This window comes from Athene noctua, chromosome 14, assembly GCF_965140245.1.
Source record: "Athene noctua chromosome 14, bAthNoc1.hap1.1, whole genome shotgun sequence".
Lineage (NCBI taxonomy): Eukaryota > Metazoa > Chordata > Aves > Strigiformes > Strigidae > Athene > Athene noctua.
In genome coordinates this window covers 7366416-7381267 of record NC_134050.1, presented here as the reverse complement: position 1 = coordinate 7381267, position 14852 = coordinate 7366416, and the positions used below count along the sequence as shown (strand labels likewise).

General features: G+C 39.6%; 1 protein-coding gene across 2 annotated transcripts in view; it reads left to right on the top strand.

Annotated features, from left to right (window-relative positions):
• Positions 1 to 14852, top strand: part of NELL1 (neural EGFL like 1) — a 296852-nt gene that overhangs the window by 225760 nt on the left and 56240 nt on the right. For both annotated transcript variants that reach the window (XM_074918430.1, XM_074918429.1), the window contains exon 15: positions 2957 to 3052. In XM_074918430.1, coding sequence (XP_074774531.1) covers positions 2957 to 3052 — 96 coding nt within the window. The remainder of the gene's footprint in view (positions 1 to 2956; positions 3053 to 14852) is intronic.

Below are 14852 nucleotides of genomic sequence, written 5' to 3'. Positions count from 1 at the left end.
AAAGCCCCATCCAACCTGGCCTGGAACCCTTCCAGGGAGGGGGCAGCCACAGCTTCTCTGGGTAACTTATTCCAGTGTCTCACCACCCTCGCAGTAAAGAATTTCTTCCTTATAACTAATATAAATCTACCCTCTTTCAGTTTAATACCATCACACCTTGTCCTATCCCTACAATTCCTGATTAAGAATCCCTCCCCAGCTTTCCTGTAGCCCCCTTTCAGTCCTGGAAGGTTCCTCTAAGGTCTCACTGGAGCCTTCTCTTCTCTGGGCTGAACAACCCCAACTCTCTCAGCTTGTACTCATAAGGGAGGTGCCACAGCCCCTCAATCATCTTGGTGTCCTCCTCTGCATGTGCTCAAAGCAGGTCTATGTCTTTCTGATGTTGGTGCCCCTAGAGCTGGACACAGCACTGCAGGGGGGTCTCATGAGAGCGGAGCAGAGAGGGAGAATTCCCTCCCTCGATCTGCTGCCCACACTTCTTGATGCAGCTCAGGACAAAGTTGGCTTTCTGGGCTGTGAGCACATGTTGCTGGCTCATGGTCAGTTTTCCATCCACTGATACACCCAAATTCTTCCCTTCAGCGTTGCTCTCAATCCACTCCTCGCCCAGCCTGTGTTTGTGCTTGGGATTGCCCTGATCCATGTGCAGGACCTTGCACTTGGCCTTGTTGAACTCCATGAGGTTCACACGGTCCCACCTCTCCAGCCTGTCCAGGTCCCTCTGGATGGCACATCCCTTCCCTCCAACATGTCTACCACACCACACAGCTTGGTGTTGTTGGCAAACTTGCTGAGGGTGCACTCAGTCCCGCCGTCCATGTCACCAACAAAGATGTTAAACAGCGCCAGTCCCACCCTGAGGAACGTCACTTGTCACTGCTCCCCACTTGGACATGAAGCCGTTGACCACAACTCTTTGAGTGTGGCCATCTAGCCAGTTCCTTATGCACTGAGCAGTCCATCTGTCAGATCTGTATGTCTCCAATTTATCGATAATGATGTTGTGCATGACAATGTCAAATGCTTTGCCTAAGTCCAGGTAGATGTGTTTTTCCAATTTTTTTTTTTTTTTTTTGCCAGCATTTTCATTTTTTGCCCTTTATATCTGCTCTGCCGCAAATTCTAGTTTCTTTGTTGTCATGCAGAAGCGTATTACTACTTCACAAAAGTCTCTGCTTATTCTCAGTTTCAAACCAGAAGAAATGTAGATGAAGAGTTTAACTTACACCTTCTCTGAGAGTGCAGGCATTAGAAATGAGCAAACGTTCCTTTCAAGAGCTCTGGAGGGACTCCTTTGGGTCTCATCATATTTTCCATATATTTAACAGCTGTATTTCATACTAGTACTTTGAGCTTTCTGAAGTTATACTTTTCTACAAATATTTATATGCAAAAAAAAAATAATCACAAAATGCTACTCTTAAACCATATTTCTCTTTTTCCCATAAAGTAGAAATTGACTGTTTTAAAAATAGATATATTTCAGAAGATTCCCATATGGAGTGTGTGCATTTATGAGCAGGAAGTGTTACTGGGCAAGAATCGTGCTTTCTCCACATCACTACCTTGCGCCAGTCACAGGAGGGCTTATGATGTTCTACTACTGTCTTCTCTAAAGCACTTCAGAATTCTTCTCCCTGTGTTATCCTCCATAAAACAGTATGGCATGCTATGAATTACATGTTTAGAGGAAGGCAGATCTGTCTATCAATTCAGTCAAGAGATATGATGATGTGATTTTTTTGCCTCTAAGTGGTTAACAATTGCAAAAGATTCTTTTTAATGCTTAGTACTTTATTCACTTTATTTTTCTTTTTAGTGCAACGGAAAATAAATCTTAAACATTTCTTCTGTTATCTAGCACTTAAAGCCTTTTCATAGCATTTGTAACATCTCTTTGCCAACATTCCATCTGTGATTTTAGCTTGCAGGAAACACTTTGCAATTCTGTTATTAGCTTAGATGCAGAGAGCTGCTGTTTAAATATTAATTGTAACTTCCCTCATAAGTGCAGCCAAACCCACTGAGTAACTTGTGAAGTTCAGTAAATAGCTTGGAGATGGTGGGTAGTGTGGTGTGTGTAGGGCCTGCTCTTAGTCTTACCAAAGGTCTTACTCAAGTTAACAGCACAGATTAAATGGTGTCCTGATGCTTGCCATTTCCTTTCTTCTTCTTCACCTCAGTTCCACTACTTATACACACACAGCAAAAAAGAAAGATCAAAAAATAACATTAAACTGCAAGCAAACTTCTTCCACAGTTAGTAGATTTCCTGCTAAACCCACTATAAGTGAGAGGAATACCATGGAACACCACAGAGTGCTTTCAAGAAAAAATATGAGCTCCATCAGTTGTTTCAAATCCCAGTTATTGGACAAATACACTTCTAAAGTACTTGTGTATTGCACTGTCAGGAATCACACCTCAGTAGAGGCATTATCTTGTGGTTGAGCCTTTTTCCTCTGTTTTGAGTCATGACCCTCACCCTATTTCATTTCTCAACTCCACAAAATATACTTTATACTTAAAAATAAAAAAGAATAGGAAAATAATATGTGTTTACAGACATTTCAGTAAAGCATATTTAATAGAAGAGAGAAACAAAGTAGTTAACAGTTTTCTGTGGTCACCAAAGCATTGTAATTGTAATATTCATATTGGGTATAATTTCAAGACCAGCCCTATTAAAGTTATAGATTTTATTTTTCTCTCTCTTCTTCTTCCAGATGGTTATTAATCTTTTATTGGTGAGGTGGTTTGCCTACGGTGTAATCTGAGATTTTCCCTCATGTCGTTTGATTGAGTTACTTCTCTTTGTGTTTGTAGGTGGACTGAATTTTAATATGTTGAATTCTGCTAATTGCTTAGAATTTAGATGTTTTTCTTAATGTCTTGCAAATGTATACTGAATTTTTAAAAGATGAAGTAGTACCCACATATTGCTTTTATTTTCCAGCATTTTGTGAAGAAGGGTGCAGATATGGTGGAACTTGTGTAGCCCCTAACAAATGTGTCTGCCCTTCTGGATTCACAGGAAGTCATTGTGAGAAAGGTAAAGCTTTACTGAAACACATTTTCTTCTTTGGTAATGAGAAATATGATATGCTGAATTAAGAAATAATTACTTTCCATTCATTCATTTTGCTTGGTGTTTTCTCTTCATTGAAGATATGACTGTTCCATAGCTGCCTTTTCCTAACTGAGAGCTGTTCTTAAATTAAACATGGGAAGTTTTAGACAATCAGGCATGTACCTGCTTCTCCTTCCAGTGGACAATTTTAGTTAATTAGAAGGGATGGCAAATAAAAGCTATTTACTCCAGCTATTTCCTGTGGTGCAAGCTCAAGTTGCCTTCTGCTTTTTCTGACTCTTACGCAAATTAGACCAGAATTTGAATGCTTGCTTTTCATGTAAAGTTATTGAATTATTAAGATTTGTTTCTAAGTCACTGAAGCCACCAATTTTCAGAGAATCATAGCATATTCAAATATCTCACCAGTACTGATTTGATTCTGCCTTTTCCCAGATTTTTTTCTCTTTCAAGATTTGCTTCTGACAGCTTTGTAGGCCCACCATTCTGTTTGCTTCACAAAGATCTGGTTCCTTGTCTACCTTCAATGAGAAGGAAAGGATCTTACAAAATTCCATGTAGGACTCTTATTAGATTCTTTATAGAGCAGGTTTGATATTTTGCTTTGGTCAGTATTTATTGAGGTTGTGTTTCACTTAACTAACCCAATTATAGACTGTTTTGCATTGCATGTTTGTTAATAAACCTTTTGCACTTGCCTTTACTGGTGGAAATAAAGTGGATTGTTAATGCAGGTTGCATGGTGCTACTATGGGTGAGATTACAATTGATGAGGGTTTTTTTAAGGAAGAAAAAAAAAGAAAATCAAGAAATAACTGTTTAACTTAAATCAGTAGAACCACGTTACCCAGAGATTGTTCAGTAATTTGTGTGTAGCAGTGTCTGTTTAATACATGGCTTTTCTACTATAATACAAAGTAACTTAAGGCCAGTTGTCAACAGATGCTTTGAGTAGCTTCTGAAAACTGCTAAAACTGTTTATGGACGTATGCAAATCACTGTATCCTAAAATGTCATAGTTTCTAGTTGTCAGCATTGTTTCTAATTATTTAAGAATGAACTAGGATGTTAATATCTTCATGTCATCTTGAAAAAATTTGAGTATTGCATTTTCTTTGCCTATAGCCTTTGGGTTATTTGTTTTAAATAGAAAAAAAGCCTCCTGACATTCAGCAGTAAGTACCGGCAGTACGCATGAGGAAATAATACAAGAGGTTCCTGCCTCAGAGCCCCACCTGCCATAGCTCCCCAGTTGCTAATCCCTCCTGCTAGTTACCCTCTCCCAGGTATAATTTGCTTATTCCTTTCTAAAGCATTTGTTATTCAGAGGGAACAGTATATTCTGAGGGATGCAGGATACCAGAGATACATGTTCTATATATGTAAAAATATGGTACCTCCCTTGCCCAAAGGTGCCCTGCCTACCTGGGGAGCCAGTGGCTTTAGGCCAACTTTCAGCTCAACTGCCTACATTTCTTTCACCCAGGAATCTTAGAACTATCTTTTTTTCTTATAGCTGTAAAGAGACTTTCATAGCTAGAACACAGAGTCTTTAAACTGTTGAAGTGATGGTTTAAAATTGATAAATGGATGACATAACTGTTGTTGACTCCTATGTTTTTCATGTCTTTTGTATTGTTTTGATCTAAAATATGAGTTAGCACGCCTGGTAAAGGAAATGTGGCAGGCATGATACTCATTATATCAAGAAATTTAGAGGTAGATGTCAGAAGGAGCTAGCTTCTGTGTATAAAATCTATACAACTTGAACCAGAAGTTTATTTTTTTTCATTGAAGATGTGTAGGATTTACCAGTATGCTACAAGTCAAGCTAATGATGGTGACTTTGAGAAATCTGATGTGCAAACAGGTTTGAGAATAAATAGGGCTTTGTGTATGAGAAGTTGTCACATTTTAGTTCTGTTAGAGGGTTTGAAAACTTCAGCAGACATACCTTATGTCATATGCATATTTCAGTGGTTAAGTGCCTATCAGTTCTATGTGAGGACAACTTCAGCCTTCTGAAGGTGCATGTCCTGGACAAACTAAATATACAGAGTAGAAAGGGGATGATCCACCTTTGAAGCAGGTTTTCCTCTGCTTACCTGCTTACTTCTCGAAGGTGTAGTACTGTCAGGAAGAGGACACAATTCAGTAAAGGCTTCCGCCATCGTCTCACTGCAGTTTGCTGTGTTTGAGGGTATCTGAAGTATTCAAAAACCACATTTTTTTTTTGTTTTTTTCTTTTTTTTTTTTTTGTTTTTTCCCCCTGTTGTCTGTAATGTTAGAAACAAGCACTTTGTTATATTTAACATATGGTAACATTCCCTCAGTTACGATGTAAACTGAAGACAGTGAAATGGTGGGACATTACTTTAGATCAAAGCTTAAATGTTCTTGGTAGAATCTTGTCTGATGGAAGCTCGTGGTGAACTGATGCATAGCAGAAGTAAAATAATATGTTTTAGTAATGTATTCTATTTGGCATGATGCATTTAAAAATGTCCTTCAGACCAACAACACATCAATTCCTTATGTGTTATTTGTGAGCGGAAAGAACTTGTCACTGGCTGAAAACATTATGACCTAGATTGGCTTCAACGTCATGTAAAGGGTAAAATGAACCAGTAATCAGATGTGTTGTTGAAAAGCAGGTGCATTTACTTCTGAATATGAATCATGTGTTACTCATCGCTTCTGACTGCCTGGTTGAAATTACGATATTAAGTTAATTAAAAATTCAGAGGTATTTGAGAAGGGTAGGATTTATGCTGGTAATTTACTCAGGTGAAATTAAAATACACACTTAAGGCTTAAGTACAAATACATAATTCAACATGCTGCTAAGAAGAATTACCTCTTGCCAGTAACTTTGCCTGAAATGAAGAATCATCATAACAGTTGTGGGTCTGCCTTTTCTTTTTGAAGGTGAACTGCAAATTGATATCCAGAAATACTGTCAAGTAATTCCTCCTTCCATCCATTCTTTATAATGCTGTTTCTTTAAGGATGTGCTTGATGCTTCTTACAGAATTTTTGGTGTTTTCTATTTAGGATCTGATTCTGTCCAATTTTTTGTTTGATTTGTGTTTAGCTGGCCAGGGATGAAATCACTGATCTCTGTGATCATTATCGTTTCTGATCGTATTTAACACAGTTGCGATACCTGTGCTAGAAAGTTTTTATGTTAGAATTTTTGCTGACATTGCTGTAGGGTTCCGGCATGTATGTGCCTGATGGCTGAGCTGGAGATACGCATCCTTAACTGGATGTAGCACTGCTGGCTTAAGCCCAGGTGCCTCCTTGGCAGGGATTCCCATTAAAGGCCTCTGAGAGACATTTTGGTGTTCAGAGAGGAATGCAAACACAGTACTCCCTGAAAGTTGTTGGCAGCATGGACTCAGATGCCCTGATTTTCCATCCAGTGATGTTTTCTCCATCTCATATTTTTGCAACTTAAAAAAAAAAAAACAACAAACCTTCATTCCTTCAGCTGCTTTTCTGTCTTTGTGGATGAGCCACAAGTCAGTGAAGTCACAATGATGAGGTAGACAGGGTTTGCCATTATTCTGGTTTTGTGGAATGTTAGACACTGCTGCCGCTGATGAAGTGGTGATGATGAGATAGGCAGGACAATCTGCAATATCAAAAGCAGGAATAAACAGAAGATTGAGTGCCTCGAAAGTGCAGGCATTCCTTGAACACCTACCTGCATGTGGTAGAGTCGTGTGTGGGGGTCTAAGAAATACATACCCACTTCTAGACAGCTCCAGTGGTGGCAGAAATTTCAGCTAAGGGAGTTAGTTGCAGTATTTGTCAGTACAAAGTATAACTCTGGGCAATGAACAGGTAATGGCAGAAGGGTTTGAAGCAGTAGGTTCCCAACTAAGGGCAAGTCAAGGAAAGTACAGTAGTTTTCCAAAAACTGTAGGAGGGCTTTTGGCAGTGGTGGGACATCACCTCCAAAAGGGATTTGAAGCGATTGCACCACATCTTTGCTCCTCTGGCTCATGGCAGCCCCTGTTTGAGCTGGTACACAGTGGATGGGGAATATATTTCTGGTAGATTAGAAGGATGTTGTGTAGACTGGAGCTCAGGGAGGTAAATATTTTTGTGATAGCTACATGTGTATTTATAGTTTTTGTAAAACACTGGAGAACAGTTTTCTCACAGAATAAGAGAGTGCTGTCAGAGAATTACTTGCTGATTGTAAACAGACAGAAGCAAGGGTAAGACATGGCAGCGAAGCATCAGGAGATGATAATTACTGGGTTTATTTTTTTGTGTTGTTTTGGACTGTGTGTACAAAAGATTGTCTGATACTGGGGTGAAAGGTCGTTTTTCAGTATGTACCATGGCTGAGAAATGTGCTTTGAATCCAAATAATTATATTGTGAGTGAAAACAAACAAAAAAATTCAACGCTTACAGTATTGCGTTAGCTACGTATGGATTCTTTGGTGCATAGATTTCACAGGTGTGTAATGAAATGTCGCTATGCTTCTATCTTGAAGTTGGATATGTCATGTGTGTGTCATGAAAATGAGGAGGTCTTTAGCCGATTTATTTCGTTACAGTTGACAATATCTCGAGTTGTCTTAAATTGCTTCCTCTGGCATGTGTAGTCTTCTGCAGTCCTTTGGGTAAGACTCGCTACAGTCTGTGTTCCTTTGGACCCTAGAGATAGAAAAAAATGTGAGAATTTTATTCCATGTGCTATTTCTTTTGATTCCTGAGCTGGATCAATCTTTAGGTGTGTAGGTATCAAAGACATTTCAGTTGAGGAACCTGGTTTAAAAAAGTAAGCAAACAAAAACCAAAGCAAAGCAGAGAAACAGATTTTTCACTGAGCATGCTAAGGTAAATGTCAAAACTCCTTACCTTTCTCTATCTTAAGATCTTTTGTAAAATATGAAGCAAGGTTTATTTTGGGAAACAAACCAGCTGTGCAGCTGTGGGCGCAAGGCTTTGCACGAGATTCTTTCTAAAGCCTCTCATTTCAAGGTGAGGCAAAGCTAGTATAGTGCAAAATAGGGGTGAAGTGAATAATTCTTAGGTTATTAGAGAAAACGGTGGTTGTGGTTGATATGACACTCCTGAGGGTGTGACAGATCCAGAGAAGGCAGATGCTCCAGGTGGCTGAGGTTACTCTGCTCCATTTGCTGCCAAGCTGTTTACAGCATTTGTCCCACTGGTGCTTATTGCAAAATGGCAAGGGGTGATATCTTAATGTGATAGAAGAAACAAAGCTGTCATTTATAAAGATATCAGGGAATAGATCAAAGAATATCTACTAGAAAAATCGGATTAAGACCGTCTCTGAGGATCAAGGAGACATCTGTCTGCAAATCGACAAGTAACTCAGTGGAAGAAAAAAAGTTGTTCTATCTCCCACTGCCAAGCCAAAGAGAAGAGAAATCTCCCAGACCAAGAACACCATTCATCCTCCGAGCTGACCGTAGCATGAGGAGACGGGACTTGTTTTTTGTGTGGTTATGCTCCCTCATAAACTGTAAAAGTTTAGTTTTAAAAGCCAGGAAAAACCCTAAGCAGACACACTGGATTTGGTGTGCGTTTTTTGTGGTTTGTTTGTTGGTTTTTTGTTTTTTGGGTTTTTTTTTTTTTTGGTGGTGGGTTTTTTTTTTGTTTGTTTGGTTGGTTTTTTTCCTGCAAAGGACTTTTTTATATTGCTATATAGTTCGTTATGTGCAGGTGTCTGGGTCTATGTATTTTTGCTTGTTTGTAATGGAAGGAATATCTGCTATATTGACCCTTTATGTTAGCTGAGATCATACCTTGACATTCTAGGTAACAAATGGTTCTGATATTCTGATCTTTTATTATCTTATGACTTGTGGTCTTATGTATTGGGTTTGCGTGGCCAATGTTTTGGTAGTGGGGGGGCTACAGGGGTGGCTTCTGTGAGAAGCTACTAAAAGTTTCGTCTCTGTCTGACAGAGCCAATGTCAGCTGGCTCCAAGACATACCCAGCACTGGCCAAGGCCAAGCCCATTAGCAATAGTGGTAGCCCCCTGTGATAGCGTATTTAAGAATGGGGGGATAGGGCCCAACAGTAATTACATCCAGAGAGGAGTGAGAACATGAGAGAACAATAACTGCAAACACCAAACTCGGTGAGGAGCAGAGACCCACCTGCAGCCCGGGGGGACCCCACGCCAGAGCAGGGGGATGCCCCAAGGAGGCTGTGAACCTGCGGGAAGCCCGCGCTGAGCAGGCTCCTGGCAGGACCTGAGGACCCACGGAGAGAGGAGCCCGGGCTGGAGCAGGTTTGCTGGCAGGACTGGTGACCCCGCGGGGGACCCAGCCTGGAGCAGGTTGTGAAGAGCTGCAGCCCGTGGGAAGAACCCATGTCGTAGAAGTTTGTGGAGGACTGTGTCCTGTGGGAGGGACCCCACACTGGAGCAGGGCAAGAGTGGGAGGAGTTTTCTCCCTGGGGAGGGTGTCTGTTTGCCAGCTGGATATGTCAGTATTATTTCAGAATATGGTTTTATTTAGACAAAAGAAAGGCATGATGTAGCTAGTTGACATCTAATTTGCATTTGGATTCATGCAAAACAATGTAATCAAGACGTAATTTCTGTTGATCAAACTTTATAGTGCACATAATATCCAAACCCAGACTATAAAATCTTTATTCTCTTCCTTAAACATTAAGAAAAATACCTTTAGATACTGTCTTTGCATGCTGTTTTTCTTCGTGTTCCAGTTCCTGTTCTGGATGTTCTTGGATAACTATCTTGTGAATGCCCACTATAGAATTTACTATAGAGCTTATAAAAATAGGTACTATGTTTTGTTATTCCTTTGTTACCCTAGTAGTGAACTGAAAATAAATGTGATATTTGGAAAAAAAAAAAAAAAAAAAAAAAAAAAAGAAGAATGGATGCGATTTCATGAAGTCAGTGGCTTTGAATCTTCCTTTTCTGATGGTGCAGTAGATTTGACTCCTTCACTATGTCTGTCTTGCTGAAAAGTAGACAATGAAAAATCTAAAAATAAAATGACAGTAAGTGCTTTGAAAGGGAAGGAAAAGAGCAGGAAATAGGAGATTGATGGCTCACCTGGACCTGCAGTGATGATGAAGCAATTAACAGAAGGAAAAACTCCAAACAAAAGTAGACCATCTCTTTTAGGTTCAGGTACTCTGCCAAAGTGTTGGAGAGTAACCTGTGTTCAATCTCTTAAAAAGCTGTTAACAATTGTCTTGAAGTTAGAGATGAGGAGTCCTTGTAGTAGTGTGGGGTGAACTGACTGAATATATTTTAAAAACTGACTTTTTGATGTCACGAGGACTAACAAACAGCTTTCATAGAACCATTTTAAAGCAAAATGGCTCTGTAGTGCAGCAGAATTTGATGACTGAGTCAGTCAAGTTCTACGTGAGAGACACCCTCTGCCACAGTTGAGCTGAATTTTCAAAAGGCCCTTCACAGAACAAGGCTGCATAAACTCTGTGAAGTTTAAGAAAATGAAGGAGCATAAGAGCACTGTTCAGCTGAATGCTTACACGTACTAGTTGGAGCATTTTTGTAAGAATCCTTCTCCTGAATGTGTTCTGTGAGCCCCCATGTGTTCCCATTCCCTGGGGCTGGGCTTGCTGCATCCCTGCTCCTCAGGAAGCCTCTCGACAGAGACAGAACTCCTGCTGTTGCAGTGACATTGCACTTGCACTACTTGGGTTCTGTCACTCAGTGGCATATCTTTACGAAGGAGAACTTGTATATCGGTGGTGAAGAGATACACATCAAAAGGCTACGGTGCATTTCCCCAGGTTGACTGTAACTGTGCAAATAGAGGGATGCTTGTATGGATTGGTTTTGTCTTGAGCCTGGGGGTGGAGGCAGTATTCACAGACAAAAAGGAGATGCCTGTCTTCCCTAGCTGAGAGAAGAGCATGCTGTGAGGAGTGTAGGCTATTCTAGTTGAACAGGTCAAAAACGTTAGGGCCTCTCTTTGCCCTCTACTTAGCACATGGAAATCACTGGGGAAAAGGGAGGTTTGTTTGTTCCTGTTTTCTTTGTTTGAGCTGCTGCTACACAGTGTTAGATGTTTATTCACCCGTGAGTTCTAATTATGTACTACGGAAGGAACATCATGTTTAGAAAGACAGGTAAACTAGGCAGCAACAAACTCTGCAGCTCTAAATATAAAAGCCCCGTATTCCCCCTCAACTTCCTACAGCCCACAGCTGACATAGCCAAATTTTTTCAAAAGCCTTGATCAAACTGAGGCGTTGGAATTTGTTACCAACTGGAGGACGCACTGCTTTGGCCCTTTCTTGAAGTGCTCAGTCCCTGACCTAGCGTTCATCCAGCTTATGACCAGGAACGTCTCTCACACCTTCTGTGCAGTCGTATCTGCTTCGGTCTCCTCTGGGATTCTGAGGACCCAGGCCATGGGGTTGAAATTTGTTTCAAGTGCTAGAATAATCATTGAATATATTAAAGAAAACAGAGAACTACGAAACACTCAATGTGAGCAGATATTTATATTTGAGCAAACATATACTCATGTATTAATAAAAGTGCCATTTTACAACTAAGAAGTTTCTGTATGTGAAGCATTTCTTGTGATGTGAGCTATACAGAAAAGATAGTTGCTTTAAAATACCTACTTTGTGATTAATTAATTACAAACCACATCTCACTGTAATATGGTTAATTAAAAAAAAAGTCTACTTTGAGTGCAGTGCAGTAATGCTAATTTTATAACCTAGTTTGTCAGGATATTCTGACCCTCTTTTTTTGGTTCTTCCAGGCAGATGCCTACATCAGTGAAAAACAGAATAATTCTAAGGAGAAATACCAGAATAGGTAGTAGACTAACTAAATATTAAATAAAGACTACTTCAGTCTGTCCAACAACAGGCAGTATTTAGGGAACATTACTGAGTGTAATAAGCTCTTTGCCACCTTTTTCTTATTAATAGCCTGCTCTGACTGGAGAATCAACCATGAATATTTAAACTTGCTGATAACCTAGAAATATAACTCAAGATGTGCAGAGCAGCTGCAGAGAGGTACACATTTTTTAAGGCAGAAATCCTCTTGGCTTTGTGGAAACTTCACCTGAGTGGAAGCCTTTGGATCTGGTGCAACTGAATTAGATGAAATGAAAAATAAATGGCTCTAGTGAAATAAAAGACTGTTTAGAGTGGTTTTTTTATGTGGAACAAGCTGTGTTAGTTGTAGTTACCAATGATAACTATGCCATTTTTATCTCATTGATCTATGGTACAAATCTGACTGGATAATCCAGGAGTAAGGTCTTATTTAAACTGGGTAGAGAGTTCAGTCTCTTCAGAAAATTTGCACAACTCTGAGAACTATAGAGAGCCACGTTTCTACCGCAGGTTAATACAGTGAATGCTAACGTACTTCAGTAGTGATCTCATAGAAGTTGAGGTGTGGTGAGAGAAAATGTGTCTCAGTCATCACAACCAACATCAGAAAACAATTTCTTTTGAGAAACCATGTGACAAATGAAAGGAATGAAACAAAATAATATGTTGATGTTGTAGAGGTTATTGTGTATTTAATTCTGACAAAAAGTCAGTTTTCCTCTTTTAATTGAAGATTTTTTTTTTCCCTTGAAAAAATATGGTATGAGAAGAACACTAAGCTGATGGAAGTGATGCAACAGGAAGAAAATGTTAGTGTAACCAACAAGGTCTTTTCCCATATTGATAGGAATTCATCACCACAAAAGCAAAGGCCTCCTCCACTTGCTTTCATTGGGCTAAGATTCAGAGGAAGACATCATGTCCCCATTCATATGTAATCCTTGGAAGGTGAATAAAATGGCATAAGCCACCTTCCCATGTGACTTACGTAGATTGCAGTTTATGTACAATGAAGATAACTGATCCAATTATTTTGCTTTAGGAGTCGGGGTGAAAATGTGAGTTAAACCTTTGTTGAAGGGAGTGTCATCCTTTTTTTATTAACCGAGATAGCCTCTGCAACATCTGTAATTGTGTTTCATTTCAGTCCTTCTGACTGTTTTTGTAAGAGTAACAGCCATGGTTTTTATCAGTCTGCTCCAGGAAGACTGCAGAACTGGGTTGTTCTACACTGCAGTGAAGGAAAGCCTACAGCAGAAGGAGGTGGCTCTTTGCAAAATCAATGTGTAGACTCAAGAAAACAAGTTTTTCTTTAGGATTGTACTTCTGTGTATGTACAGAGAAGAAATTAAATAGGAAGTTTTGGTGATATGGAACGTTACAAACTTTTTTCTCCTTCCAAGGCTTTTTCTGTATTAGTTGAAACATTTTTATTGCCCGTAGTCTGTTTGATAGTGACGTGTCACTTCTGCTGCAGAACATACATGATGTACCCAAAGACTCCACCTCACAGCGGACTATTTTCTGGATAACCCAGCATATCATTCCTGGTGAAATACCAAAAAAATCAATAGAGTAATACCTGTTGAGTGTGAAAAAGGCCTATGAATCAATGTCTTAGAACATGTGGCATTAAAGCCTGTTCCAGAATCAGAGCTCACTAACTTGCTGTGCAGATTCCTGTTGCTTTTGTTAAGCTTTTGTTCATGCTTGTAGTTCCCAGAGAAGGAATAAGCAAGATGTTAAAATAATACTATGCTCAGTATAAGGTACATACGAAGCATAGAAGTAGCTTGGATCGTTCTGGCTGGATGTTTTCTGTGCGAGTTCCCTTATGATTGAAGTAGCTATAAAATAACAGTCATACTCAACCTCAAGGAACTTTGTGTCAAAGTTATTTTCAAACTTTTTATACTGTTATGATAAAAATCTGTTCAGTCCTTCACATTTGCAGAAATAGAGTTCTTCCTAAATACATCAATCATTTTTTTTTTTTTTTTTTTTTTGCTTTTAGAAAGAGAACCTCTGATTTAACAACCCAGACAGTTCAATAGCTGGAGTTTTCTACTATTTAAGCTGTGTAACATCTGAATTATTTCTTTCAACATGTAATATCTACTAAGTAGATCAGTCATTTTGGAGACAAACATAAATGGTGGAGTTTTTATGTGAAAGAGTGAAATCCCCTTTCGTATTTGATTTTTTCTGAAGAGACATTCTCTGTATGCTGGCAATCTAATCTTTGGAATGGTACTCATTTATCTTTTGAATGAGACATGAAATGAAAGCCCTAAACACTTCTGGTCATTAAAGATCCAGTTGAACCTGTATCCTATTTCAGCTCAGGTAATTACATTCTGCCTTCTTTAGCAATGTCAGTCAGAGAAATTACTCATTTGAAATAGCTGTCTGGCTAGCATGGAGTGGCACCCATGCCTTAACTTCATAGATGGCTACATTTCTGTGATAGGTTACAGATCTGTACAGCTTTTGATGGTAATTACATGGTTTTAAATGTGAATGACTCTTAGCTGAAGTACGAGCATGCAGGTGTGTGAGGCTGAGCTCAGCTCATCTCCCGTCCTTCTCATTGCACTGTATTGCAAGTAGTGATATCTCTGATCTGGATGGCACAGCTCACCAGGGCCAGTTAGAGGTTCTTGCACACCTACCGCATCTTCTTACTGTAAGCTGGTAGGCAGTGGGGGTCTCTGAGCTGAGAAAAGCAGAGAGGCACTCAAACTCTGATGCATCACCCTCGCGTGTGCTGCAGCCACCCAGATTCTTTATTATAGTCTAGTGGTTTATTGCCAACTTGGGCTGTAGGTACTCCTCAGTTTAAGAGAAATTAGATGGATTGTTCTCATTTCCAAGATGTAGTCAAGATGGGTCTGTTCTT